The following is a 16,628-nucleotide window of genomic DNA, read 5'->3' as shown; positions in this document are numbered from 1 at the left end:
ATGCCAGCACGAGCAGCGAGGCACTACGTCACCACCAGCGTCATCATCGTTAGAATTCGCCCATTGTACGATAGATAGATAGATAGATAGATAGATAGATAGATAGATAGATAGATAGATAGATAGATAGATAGATAGATAGATAGATAGATAGATAGATAGATAGACATCTAACGCTATGGACAGTAACGATAAATAGCCGATATTAAGATACTGTATTTTTTTTATATTTATGGGCCATTCTACAGAACTACTGCGTTGTCCCACACCCAAACACACATTTAAAATAATTTAAGTAGGCCTATTCAAATATTAGATGTTTACTAAGATCATTTTATTATATATTGAAACCCACAATAATATCGAAAATGCCAGTAAGCTTAATATATATAAAACCATCATTTAGTGGGTACTTTCAATTGGGAGGTGGCTGTCCTGAACCCTGACCCCTAAATTTCAACTTATGAAAGTGATATTGAAATAATTTTTGAATGTTATTTCATTGCTGTTTAGATTTTTTTTAAGTGAGGCTCAAAAAATATAGTTATTTTCTATTTTTTTCTGTAAATTATTAAACTTGAAACTTGAAATATTTGTGTCCCTCTCACTCATAGCTACATGGTAGATGCCCCATTATTTTGAGGTAAATGTGTTTAAAAGTATAAAGAACTGTGTGTAACTTTAAAGAATGTCACTATACCGAACACTATTTTTATAATTAAACACACGTTTTTGGGAATTATTCCATTACATTTGGTTTTTATATGTGTACAACTGTTTGCAAATGTGCTACCTAACCATGTGCTGATTAGCATTTTTTATCTAGGTTCAAAAGTATCTAAAATTGTCAAGCAAAACATTTGGTGAAGTTTCAGTAGTTTCTTTGTTTTCTGGGTGTTATTCCATAAAATTGTCACTACCACATGTCATTGTTTCGGTAGTGACAAAGAGGAACACATAATCCTTTAGTTGGGGGAAATAAATAACATTTCAGTACAGTTATGCGAATGTTTAGTATTTTAGTATGTTTTAGTGTTTTAGTATGTGGGTTAAAATTCTGTAATGTGATGTGGTCGCTAGCAAAGCATTACTGTCACTACTGAAAATGTGCTGTCACAACCGAAACATGACATGTTTTGTCAAAAATTAAGTATACTGAATTATCAACTAAGATGTTATTATAGTTATTAGTTCAATGTATATTCAAACTGAATCCTTAACTTAGAAATCAGATCAGACCGTTTTGCCTTTTACAAAGACAAATTGAATTCAAAATACAAAAAAATCTTATAAATCACACTTGAAATATTGTTAAAATTGTAAATGCCACTGATTTACCTTTGAAAACTTTAATAAAAAGAAAAAAAAATATTTACAAGGAATACATAAGCAAAATCTTAATAGTTCAATATAACCCTTCTAATTAAATTATATAGTAATGTGTTTCGGTAGTGACAATTTTGGAGAGAGAACAAATATTCCAGAACTTTCTGAAAATACAATGTGAGAATTAACTGCACAATCACTAGAAATGTGAGGTATATTGGGTATTATACAATTTGCATACACAAAATTTGTGAAAAAATACATTTTTTCAAGATGTTTCCAACACGAATTCTGTAGAATGGTCCTTATAGTACTGTTTCTTAAAATTACTGCTAGATATTTATTTCAATTCTAAAATAAGAAGGGGAAAACAGAATAGGCTATCCAGCAATGGCCGATACGATAAATAAAAATATGTATGGCCTAACCAACGACGTATGCATTCTTAAAATAGGGTTGTTTTAAATAGTTCAAAATACTACTCATGCATTTGGTAAACAGTAATTCGTTTTGTTTCAGTTTATATTTTGTTTGATCCTCTGTTTTGCACCTTAAAACTGTCAGGCCTGAAGCTTTGGGGGTTTTTTGTCGCTACAGTAGACAACTGAAGTACTGGACTTTGGAACATGGAAAGACAAACTCAATGAGTAAGCTGACATGTGCAGTTTGATTGGCCAAGAAGAAAGATAAAATGTAAATCATGGCTGTAACATCACTTTTCAAATCTGCCAGTATGTGTCAGTAGGAAAAGTACCAGTATTTGCCAAACAAATGAAAGTAGAATGACAAATCACAAAGACAAACACCAAAAGAGACCAGACTGGCACACAAATCTCTGGTACATTCAGTGCAAAATATAATTTAAACACAGGACGAGACTGACATACATATATTACAGCTATATACAAATATGGACACATCATGGACCGCATGCAGGTTCACATTTTCACCAACTGTTTTCAGGTGATGGCTCTTTCATCAGCATCATTTTACACGATCAGTAAAGATCATAAAGTTTAAATAACAGCATGGATGAAGTATGAAAAGTATGGAAGTGACATTTTTTATTTATTTATTTATTTTTGTCCCCAGTCCCATCCCACCCCTGATTAACAGCAACTTCTCATGCAAATTAAGCTAATCTGGACTCGTGTTGTTTCACTAATTCCAGCATGCAATATCAAGCTATGACACAACGCCATCTAAGGGTCAAACTCAGGTACTGCTTCTTTGACCCTGCATGCAGTATTTTATCCAAAGATCAATTACATAGAGAAAGGAGCTGTTTTGAGACAAATCCATATCCTAGGATCCGTGCTTTGGCCAGATCAGCATGTGTGTGGTGTGAATGTGGGATTGTTGTGTATTGCTGAGTGTGTCTGTGCATGTGTGAGGGCTTGGGAAAGGGACCACAGAAGGAAACTATATGTAAACGAGGGGTGCAACTTGTCACCCAAAAATGAGAATCTTTTCATCTGTTATTATAGTGTTGAGCTTCTATCCGTGGTTCATTAGATGGAAATTCCTGCTCAGAGATTGTTCCATTATTATGTCATTTTCCAAAAACACTTCATACCACTTGTGCAAGAGTGTTTTAGTTTGACTTACTGCTCCCTGCACATGTTAAAACATTTCTTCTCATCTTTTTCCCTTATTTTTCCATAGCAGAAGCAGTTTGTCTTTATTACTGGTTTTAACCATGCACCGCAGCCCTGGTTTTAAGTTACTCCAGTGGACTGCACACATCGCCATGTTATTAACTAACATTACCCAGCTATACATTTTAATAAAGATAATTTCAAGGCCACTGTTTGTGTCTGTCACCACAGTTTAGAGCAATAGGTCTCCTTAATGATGGACTCTAAGAATAAATCTACCTTTCCTGATAACACAAAACTCTGTTGCACACGTTGCACATGGTGATCAGTGTTTATACATTCATAGTTTTTTAGTAACATTTGTGGGTTGCATAAAAGGTTGAAAGTGGATTAAAAAATGTGTGCATGTTACAAAGTACTAAGTGTTGGTGTTTGTTAGTTAATCAGTGTTGACCAACCAAAGTGAATTACTACATTTACAGTCCCCTGGAACAGTCGGCTGATAAATGTCTTGCTCAAGGGCACAAGAGGTGATAGAGGAACTTTCTAGTTCACGGTTTGAACCTAGGACGTGCCAGGTTGCTATTCTACAACCACTACATTTGGTGCAAGAATCTCTATAAGAGAGTGTGCATGCTGTTGTGTGTGTGTTTTCATTCTCTTTAAAGATGGAAAAAAGAACGAACAGGTTGTTTTTTTCAGAGCTGCAGCCATGATCAATACAATTTAGGTTCAGAATCAGACCGCCAACATGAAGTCAAACCTCTGAAACCAACAAAGTTTTTCTTGACTGACATCGTATCAAAACTATCCCAGGTTTGTTCCTTCAAACCCTACAGATATGGAACAGAGTGACTACATTACTGTAATGAAACATCTTTGGACTTTAAAAAGCAGCTCATTCGAGAACAAAAGGCAAAACCCTACAACCCTGATCGAAATGTACTAGTCTAGACCACTGCAAAAACCAAAACCAGATGATCAAGACTCCAGCTCTGATTTCTGTGAATGTGTAAGTCTGTTTTTGTGTGAGGAATTGAATGCAGTTATCACAGGATTTTGTCCATACAGTATAGAGAAGAAGTTGGCACATGCCCAATGAGTCATTTGATGGCATATATTCCAGTTCTGTTTGTGTAAGTGTCCAATGACCAAGGTTGTAGGGAAGAGAGAGGGATGAGAATAAAGCCTGCATGGTAAGCCAGGTTGTAGAGAACTGAGAAAGGTTAAGTCAATAGCACTTTTGCTGTGGTGAGAGCTTACTCCAGACCAAAGGTGCTGGTCTCCTCCACAGCAGTGACCATCTTCTCATAGAGCATGGAGAAGGAGGGGTAGGGAGGGAGATCCAGGCGGTTAAAGCAGGTGTGAGCCCTACACAAAAATATAAAGACAATATGACATTAGCTGATTGATAATCACTGTGGGAAAACAAAAAAGTCACTATATATGAGACACTAGACATAAGAAAGTTTAGAAATACCGTGGGAGGGAGGTCACTTTGCCCCATTTCTCCACACAGAAACGGCGTGGGCCGTTGCTGCCCCGCAGAGAGGCAAAACCCTCATAGGGAATGCTGGAAGTCCCTGTAACAAACTGGAAAAAAGCAAAGCACTGATTTGTCTCTTATGCTCACAAAGACTGCATTTATTTATTAAAAATACAGTAATATTGTGAAATATTATTACAATTTATGTTAACCCTTTTCTATTTGAATATATTTTTAAATGCCATTTATTTCTGTGATGTCAAAGCTGACTTTTTAGCAGCCATGACTCCAGTCTTTAGTGTCACATTAACCACAAATGCTCATCTTGCACTCGCGCTTGCACTTGACTTTCTTTGCATGTTCGCTTTGTAAACACTGGGTTGGTACTTCCACCTACATCACGTGTGACCTTTAAGTAATGTGTGAGGTCGGGCTGGTGCAAGATGAGCATTTGTGGTTAAAAAGTATATACATTTTTCTTGTTTTAAGAAAATGACCAATTGTTTTGCTAGACAAGACCCTTATTCCTCAGCTGGGATCATCTAGTGCAGTGGTTCTCAACTCCAGTCCTTGAGGCCCACTGCTCTGCACATTTTGTATGTTTCTGAGTCTGACACACTCAGTTCAGTTCATGAATCTTTCTTCTAATGAGCTGATGATCAAAATCAGGTGCCTTAAATGAGGAAGACATACAAAATGTGCAGAGCAGTGGGCCCCGAGGACTGGAGTTGAGAAACACTGATCTAGTGCCTTTTGAAGCTGCACTGAAATTGCAGTTTGGACCTTCAAACCAGTGGCCACCATTTAAGTCCAAAATATGGACAAAAATCCTGGAATGTTTTCTTTGTTTTCTTTTCTTTGTGACTGAAGAAAGAAAGACATGATCATCACACATAACATGGGGGTTCTGGAAGTGAACTTTTCCTTTAAGAAATATTTCTTATTATTATCAATGTTGAAAACCCTTGCTGCTTGATACTTTTGTAGAAAATGATACAGGTTTTCAAGATGGTCAGTATTTATTTGAAGTATAAATCTGTAATTTTCACAGCTAGAGGACGCATATTCAAAACAAACAGCGAAACAAAGGCGTATTTTGATGACGCCGTGATTGAGTGTGGAATTATGGGAATTGTCGCCTTCATCCTTACAGCCAATGCAATCAGAGAGGACTCGCCAAAAAATCATGTCCATGAATGAACTAATATGCTAAAGTTTTATTAAGATCACTGTAGTATGAAGCAGGGTGGAGCTGAAAATCTTGGAAGCAAAACGTGGACGCTGGAGCGATTGCTAATGAGAGACGATCACACATGGCTTAAAAGCAGCAGAGGTTTTATTATGCCACAGTCGACCGCTTCCGCTCCTTTCAGTCATGCGTATGTAGGAAAAGGAGCACTGTTTTATCATACTAGATACATTTGAGTGTTTTGAAAGTTCTGTTAGATTGCTACTCTGTGCATTCGTCACCTGTCTAATCGAAAGTTTAACAAAATAAAGCGTCTTTGGTGTTTCCATTTTTCTTACAAAATAAAACCGGAAATTGAAGGTGTTTGACATCATTGGCAGGCGATGCAATGAAACGGCCTGTTACACTACTTAAATTCTTATTTCTCTAGATTGAAACATTTGGGAGTAATGTAAGTACACAATTCAACAAAATATATAATACAATTTTAGTGTTTTTTGGATATATTTAAAAAAATCTGACATATTGTGCCTTTAAAACATTATAAATATTTTTATGTCCATTTTTGATAAATCCATTGCCTCCTTGCTGATCAAAAGTAATAATTAAAAAAAAAAAAATAAATAGCCCCAATCTTTTGAATGCTAGTGTATCAAACCCATGCTGTTTGTGAGATCTGGGTGTACCTGAAGCAGTCGTAGTCTCTGTTCGTTGTTGAAACGCTCCACTGCAGCCCAGAACCATCGAATCACTATGTGGTTGTCATGGTAACCTTCAAAGACAGAGATAAAAAAAGAATCGCATTACGAAATCCTGTTGTAATATGCATTACAATATCCTGATGTGAAACAATCTGAACATGTTCCAGTAAAATGCCTCCTCTGTATTCTGTGTTGTTTCTCCAGTCGGCTAGGTCAATTTCCGCTGTCCCAGCAATCACCAGCTCCAGCTCTCTGGCATCAAACACAGAGACGAGTCGGACGTCCACCACCTGTGCAGTCACATAGTCTCAGATCAACCAGAGTTCATCATGAGTCATTAATATTCACAGATTTAGAATAACATCATACCTCATAGAATCCTCGCACTAGACTCTCTGTCTGCTGGGCCACACCTCTCTCAATCCTCCACTTCACCATACGCTCAATGTACTCTTTCTTGTTCTTGTCTGACACAGGGATGCCAGATCCACCTGGCTTTAGCTCTCGCTCTGTAATCTGACATAAAGAAACACCCAGTTAACTCTAATGTTATGTAACTTTCACAATGACTAACTAAAATAGATACATTTCTGAAAAAAACGTCCAAATTCCCAGTGGTAATCTTGTCCTGTTAACTTTCCAATTGACCCTTCGCAAACAGCTTGATTGACAAGCGATCTGACCAATCAGAACACAGAATCTGCCATTGCGTCCGACAAACAAATTAGACAGGAGAGTAGATTAACTTCGGTGGACTTAAACTTGAAAAATTGTGTGTATTGACCTCTTTCCACGGTTGAAATATAATACGTTCTGATATCCTTTCATGTTTATTTAGTGTTTTAAGTAAATAAGAAAAGACCATCAGTTCACGTGTAGATTGATCTAATAAGGCAATACAGCGATCTGTGACAACACATTAAAAGGCCACAAAACTGTATTTATTGTTTGACTTTCTTGAAAAATGACAACATTGTAAAGCTGAGAGCTTGCTTCATACCAGAAGTAACCTGCTCTGTCTTGTCTGTTGGTGTGTTGTCAGTTTCCTCTTTGTTATGCAATGTATTTTTCACTGTGGGAGAACATGATGTGTATTGTGAGAGTGGCATTGTTTGTCGGACACAGCAACAGAAACTAAGGAGAGTGGGTTTTTGCTTAGGGTCAATTGTTTTGAGTGGTTGCTAGGGTGTCGCTAGTCTTATGTAGCCAGACCTTCAGACTGATGGCAGAAGGATCCTTGGCCGCTTTAAATGGCCAAGGACTGCTCAAGAGGCCATATGACTGACAGGTAAAGCAACCAATCTTGTTTTTGTTTTGTACTGTTTCATGTTAAGGGGTGTAGAAATCTATACACAATAACAGACCAGTGTGTACTTTAAATATTTCACATACTTAAAAAAAAAACAGCCTTTCCTGATAAGCCCTCATTGTCACAGTTGTAAACACAATGGCTTTCTTCTTCCATGAGGGGGTTTGGCATCCAGGCGGAACGTTAAAGAATGTGAAACACACATCTTTCATAAATACTGTAGAATTCAATCTAACGATGACTTCGAAACTCCTGCTGTGTTTTCAATTTTGCGTACCATATGCTTCAGACATTCAGCCACCCTTTTGAGAGGGTTTAGAGCTATTCTAAATTTTAAATAGTGTTCAAATATTTACCATCAAATATTGAAAGTTCAGCTAAATCCTAGATTAGTCCTTTAAATTTACTAATGCTATCAGCCAAACACACACAAACACACACCCATAAGACATTAGTACCTGTCCAAACACCTCCTCATTGACAGTAAAGGTGAGGTCTAGCATATCCTCAATATCATTGTCCTTCATCCACTGGAGACTCTGATGGAACTCCTCATCCAGAAACTCTAGATCACTCAAATCACATGGACTGCAACGAGATATATATTATAAATTACGTATTAAAGTCATAGATTTTACATCCACAAGTGCTCAAAGTGAAGACTCACATGCGAAGAAGGCCTTTGTAGAAGGGTCGGGTGAAGAATGCATCCAACAGGTATTGATGAATTAGAGCAAGCCCCAGGATGCGTCCGCTGAACCGAAACCTAAACAAGATGAGATTAGTTCATAAAAAAAAAATCCTTTGGGTTTAACTGTAAATAATTAAATAATCAATTCATCCATTTGACGGTTGGTTACCACTCATGATGGTTGTCCACAAAGGCTGACATGGGGCTGATCTGCACAGTGTAAGTGTCATTAGCTGAGTATTCAAATAGTCCATAGTATGGGTTAAAGAGCTCACGGGAGACCAGGAAGAAGAACTCTCTGGACGGACCACTATAGTCCAGCCTGAAGAAAAACAGACAAACACAATACACAAATATATATACAGTACAGACCAAAAGTTTGGACACACCTTCTCATTCAAAGAGTTTTCTTTATTTTCATGACTATGAAAATTGTAGATTCACACTGAAGGCATCAAAACTATGAATTAACACATGTAGAATTATATTTAATTCTATAAAATATTTAATTCTATATATATATACTATATATACTTCTGCACAACACAACTGATGGTCCCAACCCCATTTATAAGGCAAGAAATCCCACTTATTAAACCTGACAGGGCACACCTGTGACATGAAAACCATTTCAGGTGACTACCTCTTGAAGCTCATCAAGAGAATGCCATAAAGTGTGCAAAGCAGTAATCAAAGCAAAAGGTGGCTACTTTGAAGAACCTAGAATATGACATATTTTCAGTTGTTTCACACTTTTTTGTTATGTATATCCTTCCACATGTGTTAATTCATAGTTTTGATGCCTTCAGTGTGAATCTACAATTTTCATAGTCATGAAAATAAAGAAAACTTTGGTTCAAAGGTGTGTCCAAACTTTTGGTCTGTACTGTATATATAATAATACCAAGATGTGATTTGCAGAGAAAGCTCTCGGATTTCATCAGATATATCTTTATTTCTGTTCTGAAGATGAACGAAGGTCTTACAGGTTTGGAACGACATGGGTGAGTAATTAATGACAGAATTTCCATTTTTGGGAGAAACATCACTTACATAATCTCAAATATTATACAGGTCAAAGTAATAAGCACGGAGATGATGTATACCAACCCTTCTTCTCCAACAAAGCTGACGTAAAGCCTGCTCCTTTGGAGGTCTTTGCGAGAATAACACATGATCTGGTTAAAAGCATCCTCCAGCAGGTGATCTCTTCTAATTATTAACCTAGAAAGGTAAGGAAACCACATCAGGACACAATAAACCAGAGAATCTTGTGAAGGACGGAAGAATGTAACCATATCAAAACTGGTACTGACAGTCTACCTTGATGCACCATGTTGTTTTGTCTAAAGATCTAGAACTAGGGCTCTATGGAATCCATTTTGTATTTTCACAAATTCAGGTTTTTTTTTTTCGTTTTCATTTTTCTACACACTGTTTTAATGGTTAAACAAAAATATCAATCAAAAAGCATGTCTAATTGATTGAAATCATTAAACGTACACGATTTAGCAGTGATTAATTAAAAGTTAAACAAAAATGAAATATAAGGCCTATGAAATCCTTTTTTTTTAATTATGTGTTTTCCATTAATTTTTGGATTCCATTTGAATGGTTTCATTAAATTGTAATAAGCAAAAGCATAAAAAAGTAATGTATTATTTTTTATATTTTTTATTTTTATAGAAATACTGTGTGTTACATATTTCTGGTAAATAAATTCTGATAAACATTCTTTAAAAATAATGTTTTATTAATTTTATTATTAGTAGTACTATAATTACATAAGAAATATTTCTGTCAGTCTGAGGCTGCTGTGGCTAAATTGTATTTTAGCAGCTTAATATTCACAGAAACTAGTCTATATCGTGTTTCGATTTAAGTGTACTGACCTACTTTTGATTTATTCATCCAAAATTTGACAAATTCCATGACATTCTACAGTAAATTCAGTTTTTCTAACTGAATTTCATGTTTCTGTCCATGTTTTCCACATCACGGAAGTTCTTTAATGTCTACAACGCCAATTTCTCGGTAGAAATGAAAACTAAAGTTGAAAACAAATGGACATGATCAATTTATCTATCATCTATTAGACAGGATTTCTATGAACGAACCACCAAACTGGTAGACAGCTTGTTGTTAATGGAGAATAATCAAATATTTTTGAAGATGGAACTCACTTCACTTTTCCCGGCCCCTGTCCGTAGCCCTTGGTTTCCATTTTGCGGTAAAAGTTTCTTAGTTTGGCCTCAAAATCCCGCTTGTAGGGTGCAGGGGCTCGAGCATTGGCTCGTGGAGTTCCTGTGAGCAAGAGAAGATGTGAATATCTGGAAGAACAACTGGGCTGAAACCTACCTTGGCAAATCCATCCACAATGCAAGGCTCTTCTATCAGTTTTGCAAACATATCACAGTCAAAATAATTTTAAACACATGCGTGATCAGGTAAACGTACAGATTAGTCCACAGGGTCTTCCACATACATTAGCTCATTATTTAGTCTTGTAATGGAGGATACAAGGCAGGAAAAAGGGGGAAATCAGGGAATTATTTGTTAAGATGTGAGTCTGGGTCATGTGACGTCTCACCAGGGGAGCTCTGTGGGGAGGCATGAGAGTAGCTGGAGAGCAGTAAGGCATTGGGCGGCACATAAGACATCACTTCCTCTTCAAACAGGCTGCAAGGAGAGAGGGCCAGGTAACAGGTGTGTGTATTCTAACCTGAACTAAGTGTACAAAGTCAGGCCATCATAAAATATGTACACAGCGTTTTTTAACATATACACTACTATTCAAAAGTTTTGAGTCTATTTAAAATATAAAAGACTTTTTGGTAACACTTTAGAATAATGGGCCGTTGTTAACAAGTAACTATGCAGGAAGTAATAGGTAGTTCTACATTAACACTTAACTTAATACTATTAACTAATAGAAAAGCAAGATTAACTAAGCAGTAGGTAAATGCTAATTTTGGACAAAGGTAGTCCCTTATTAGGTATTTGATAATTACTAAAGAAAAAATTGTCATTGAGAACTACTTGTGAACTGTGACCAATTCATAAAGAATAACTAATTAATTATCACAACAGTAACATTTATAAAATCAACAATTAGGTTCTTTGTGCAAACTAATTTATGAAAACCACCATCATCACCGGAATTGTGACTCTGACCAAAATATGAATGGATGTGTTCTCTGTTCATTTCAAACAAACATATAATTTATTTAATTAGGATGTAATGCCATCAATGATTGGATTCTCGTGATTGGATTATTTCACTATTGTGAGCTGTATTTAGTTCAATGTTGTTGTTGTTGTTGTTTTTTAAGTATTCTGGGGCAGGCTTCTCTTTAGTGTGATAGTAAATATGTTATTTTACTTCCATAATGAAGACATTAACTGCATTTATTTTGTTAAGCACAAACACAACATTTTCCACATTACAATGTCTGTTAGAATATCAGTATGGTGCTTCAAAGAAATGCATGGCTGTACAGTATGTCATATAAAATATGATAAAAACTGTTTATTGTAAATTACTTGCAAAATCCATCTTAACCCCTCAATAATAACTCAAGTGTTACCTTGTCAGTCCACATGAACTACTACTGTGATCTGGCCCATTATTTTAAAGTGAAAAACATCTTAATCCTTCACTAATAACTCAAATGTTACCTTGTAAGTCCGCATGAACTACTAGTGTGATCTGGCCCATTATTTTAAAGTGAAAAACTGTCATGTATCTGGTCTATCCTGTCATGTACTCTTGCACCACACTTCATGGACTTCATTCCCCACAAGCCACTGCTCTAATCACTGCATTCACCTGCTCTCACTTTACTGATTACTGCTCACAGCTGCACCTCATCACACTGTCTGCATTTAAGCCTCTCACACACACAGCCACTCTGCGAAGTCTTACCGTTCCCTATGGTCGTAATTCCGAGCGTTTTCCCTTGTGTTGGTTTCTCTGTGTATGACTCTGGACTGTGTACCCCGTTGACGATTCCTGCTACCTGCCATTGCGACCATTGCCTGTGTATCGAACTGTTTCCTGGATTTCCTACGTTGTTCCTGTTTTCCTGGTGATTATTCCTGCCTGTTGACTATTCTCAATAAATGCTGCAAATGGATCCGCACGTCTCTGACTCTCCTTGTGACAACAACATCTTAACCCTTCACTAATAACTCAAGTGTTACCTTGCAAGTCCGCATGAACTACTAGTGTGATCTGGCCCATTATTTTAAAGTGAAAAACATGTTAACCCCTCAATAATAACTCAAGTGTTACCTTGTAAGTCCGCATGAACTACTAGTGTGATCTGGCCCATTATTTTAAAGTGAAAAACATCTTAACCCCTCACCAACATGTCTATATGCAACGTGATCTCATGATAATTCGTATGTATTTACATAAAATGTGGTTCTCCAAAACGTACATTTACTTATACGTTTTTCCAGACACTAAAACATACAATACTGACGTATTTACAGCATCTAAACGTACAAATACTTAGTATTTTTAGCATTTTAAGGTCTACAAAATGTTAAACAAGACTACACTTTAAACCATTAAAATAAATGACATTTCTGCAATCGTTTAACCATTCATGTAATATTAGCTTCGTTTGCCGTGGTGGGACACAAAAGGCGTTTTCTCCGACATGCTGTGACTAACAATACAACCATAAAATGCACCGAACACGCATCATAATCATAAAATCAAACAATTTTATTTGTACGCTGTAATCCAGATCTTCAGAATTCATACGATTGCGAGGAACAGACCCAAATTCAAGCCTTTATATGACGATCATTACATCTCCATCCCGAGCAGCGACTCCAGCAGCAACAGCAATAAACCCCCGCGCTGCAGTGCATCATAAGTTCTTTGAGTGCATTTAACAATTCAAATACAAACGCACCAGGAAACTACAGGCTTTACGGCAGGAAAATCGAACGTTCATTGGCTCTTGCCAGCATTCGCTACAGATTACGACATGCCGTGTTTCTGGTGAGATTTGTTTGAACGATGCGCAGGCGCCATCACGGAGAGGATCAGGATATGGATAATATTTTCAGCCATCAGCAACCTAAATCCTACTCTGTACCTCAAAGAAACCTACTGTCTGTATTCCGCCAGAGACGACTGCAGCTGCAAACACAGTCATTTGGATTACTTTTTGGTACGGCTGTTGACATTTTTGCAATGAATAAATGATTGCGATTGCACGTTTCCATCTTTCATGTTTTTCTTTATTACTGTACAGAGAGAGTTATGGTTAACGTTAGGTTTAGAGGTAGGAGTGTGATTAGTGAGTATACATTTTTTTTTATGCTATATTGTTATCAAAATGAGAATTTTCCTGCATATTTTGGTCAGTTAACGTTACGTTTTATATATTACATTTTAAATCACTTATTAATATAATGAAAAAATGCATATTTACTGTAAAATGGTTTAGGTTTGGGGGTAGGTTAAGGGGGCTATCTAAATCGCTTATTAATGAAATGATAAATTTGCGTATTTGCTATAAAATTGGTAGGTTTATGTTTGGTGGTATTATGTTTGGGGGACATTTTAAAATTAAAGTAAAATTAAACTCTTAAAATAAATTTGGCACAGTAAATATACCTAGCCACAAGCAAGGTAACACTTAAGTTATTAGTGAAGGGTTAAGATGTTTTTCACTTTAAAATAATGGGCCAGATCACACTAGTAGTTCATGCTGACTGACAAGGTAACACTTGAGTTATTATTGAGGGGTTAACATGTTTTTCACTTTAAAATAATGGGCCAGATCACACTAGTAGTTCATGCAGACTGACAAGGTAACACTTGAGTTATTATTGAGGGGTTAACATGTTTTTCACTTTAAAATAATGGGCCAGAACACACTAGTAGTTCATGCAGACTGACAAGGTAACACTTGAGTTATTATTGAGGGGTTAACATGTTTTTCACTTTAAAATAATGGGCCAGAACACACTAGTAGTTCATGCAGACTGACAAGGTAACACTTGAGTTATTATTGAGGGGTTAAGATGGATTTTACAAGTAATTTACAGTAAACTTGCACTGAAGCACTAGTGATATTCAGACATTGTACTGTGAAAAATGTTTTTGTACTTTACAAAATAAATGCAGTTAATGTCTTCATTACGGAAGTAAAAGAACATAATTATTTACTATCACACTAAAGAGAAGCCTGCCCCAGAATACTATAAATACTAATACTAAAAAAAAAACATTGAACTAAATGCAGCTCATAATAGTGAAATAATCCAATCATGAGCATCAAATCATTGCTGGCATTACATCCTAATTAAAGAAATTATATTATATGTTTGTTTGAAATGAACAGAGAACACATCCAGTCATATTTTGGTAAGAGTCACAATTTCAGCCGGTGATGGTGGTGGTTTTCATAAATTAGTTTGCACAAATAACCTAATTGTTGATTTTATAAATCTTACTGTTGTGATAGTTAATTAGTTATTCTTTATGAATTGGTCACAGTTCACAAGTAGTTCTCAATGACAATTTTTTCTTTAGTAATTATCAAATACCTAATAAGGGACTACCTTTGTCCAAAATTAGCATTTACCTACTGCTTAGTTAATCTTGCTTTTCTATTAGTTAATAGTATTAAATTAAGTGTTAATGTAGAACTACCTATTACTTCCTGCATAGTTACTTGTTAACAACGGCCCATTATTCTAAAGTGTTACCGACTTTTTTAATGTTTTTATTAAAGTCTCGTATTCTCACCTGCATTTATTTGATCAAAAATACAATACCAACAGTATTATCATGAAATATTGTTGCAATTTCTAATAACTATGTACTATTTTAATATATTTTAAAATGTAATTTAATCCTGTGATGGCAAATCTGAATTTTCAGCTGCCATTACTCCAGTCTTCAGTGTCACATGATCATACAGAAACCATTCTAATATGCTGATGATGCTCAAGGAACATTTTTTTTTATTATTATCATCACCATTATTTATTATCAAAGTAGTGGTGGTGCTTACAGAATTAGTTCACTTCCCGAATAAAAATTTCCTGATACCTTACTAACCCCCATGTCATCTAAAATGTTAATGTCTTCCTTTTTTCAGTCGAACAGAAATTAAGGTTTTTGAGAAAAACATTCCAGAATTTTTCTCCATATAGTGGACGCTAAAGATCCAAACTGCAGTTTCAATGCAGCTTCAAAGGGCTCTACATGATCCCAGCCGAGGAATAAGGGTCTTATCTAGCATAACGATCGCTCGTTTTCTAAAAAAAAAAAAAAACTAAATATATACAAATGTATATATTTTTTAACCACAAATGCTCGTCTTGCTCTGTGTCCATGCTTGTCACAAACTCTGCGTCCATGACTTTACACTTTACGCATTATGTAATCATGTTGGAAAGGTCCATGCAGTTAGTTCTTCATCTGTGTACTTTTGGTAAAAAAGGTAGTGTAGGGCACTTTTACCTTTCTTTGTAAAGGGCGTTTGACTTTCTTTGCATGTTCACTTTGTTTAGAGCCCTTTGAAGCAGCACTGAAACTGCAATTTGGACCTTCAACCCATTGAATCCCATTGAAGTCCACTATATGGAGAAAAATCCTGGAATGTTTTCCTCAAAAACCTTAGCTGGAAGCTCTCTTCTGTTGTGTGAAATAAATACCAAGTTTTTTTAATCTCCCTGTCTGCCTCCTTGACCAGTGTGTGACATTACCAGGACATTTTTATTCTGGAAGTGAACTAATCCTTTAATATTTTTGTGGAAACTCTCATATATTGTCATACAAATCGTAACATTGTAAATGTCCTGACTGTCACTTCTGATCAATTTAATGTATTGTTGTTAAATAAATGTCAAAAAATAAAAAACTCACTGACACAGAACCTTTGAATAGCAGTGTACAGCACATACACAGTCAACTAATGCATGCGTATCTCAAGCAAAGGGAAACAGGCAGGCTCATGGTTAGCTGGAATTAAATATTATGCAAAAGCCACGGACACTAACCTGAGCAACATAACTAGGTCTGCATCACTGGACAAACGGGCCAACCCAGTTGGTCCCTCACTGCGAATAAACTGAACCTTCTCTCTGAAACACAACCAAAAAAAAAACATGAAACATATTTTAGCATTCAGCTATTACAGCATGAAAACTGTAGGAATAGTTCGGCCAAAAATAAAAATTCTGAACCTCATGTCGTTCCAAACCTGTAAGGCCTTTGTTTATCTTTGAAACACAAATTAAGGTATTTTTGATGAAATCAGAGAGGTTTCTGATGCTGTATAGACAGCAACGTAA

At 36.0% G+C, this 16,628-nt stretch overlaps 1 protein-coding gene across 1 annotated transcript in view; it reads right to left on the bottom strand.

Annotated features, from left to right (window-relative positions):
* Positions 1-2,160: 2,160 nt before the first annotated feature.
* Positions 2,161-16,628, bottom strand: part of hecw2a (HECT, C2 and WW domain containing E3 ubiquitin protein ligase 2a) — a 31,348-nt gene continuing 16,880 nt past the window's right edge. Inside the window, exons 19-30 of the mRNA XM_073845597.1 lie at positions 16,335-16,418; positions 10,891-10,979; positions 10,484-10,604; positions 9,411-9,524; positions 8,470-8,622; positions 8,277-8,375; positions 8,068-8,197; positions 6,670-6,816; positions 6,476-6,590; positions 6,286-6,371; positions 4,405-4,517; positions 2,161-4,295 (exon numbers count right to left, since the gene is read on the bottom strand). Coding sequence (XP_073701698.1) covers positions 4,184-4,295; positions 4,405-4,517; positions 6,286-6,371; positions 6,476-6,590; positions 6,670-6,816; positions 8,068-8,197; positions 8,277-8,375; positions 8,470-8,622; positions 9,411-9,524; positions 10,484-10,604; positions 10,891-10,979; positions 16,335-16,418 — 1,363 coding nt within the window. The 3' untranslated portion in view covers positions 2,161-4,183. The remainder of the gene's footprint in view (positions 4,296-4,404; positions 4,518-6,285; positions 6,372-6,475; positions 6,591-6,669; positions 6,817-8,067; positions 8,198-8,276; positions 8,376-8,469; positions 8,623-9,410; positions 9,525-10,483; positions 10,605-10,890; positions 10,980-16,334; positions 16,419-16,628) is intronic.

This window comes from Garra rufa, chromosome 8 (assembly GCF_049309525.1).
Source record: "Garra rufa chromosome 8, GarRuf1.0, whole genome shotgun sequence".
In the NCBI taxonomy this organism is placed as follows: Eukaryota; Metazoa; Chordata; class Actinopteri; order Cypriniformes; family Cyprinidae; genus Garra; species Garra rufa.
The sequence above is the reverse complement of the archived record's forward strand: the minus strand, read 5'-3'. Positions and strand labels throughout refer to the sequence as shown.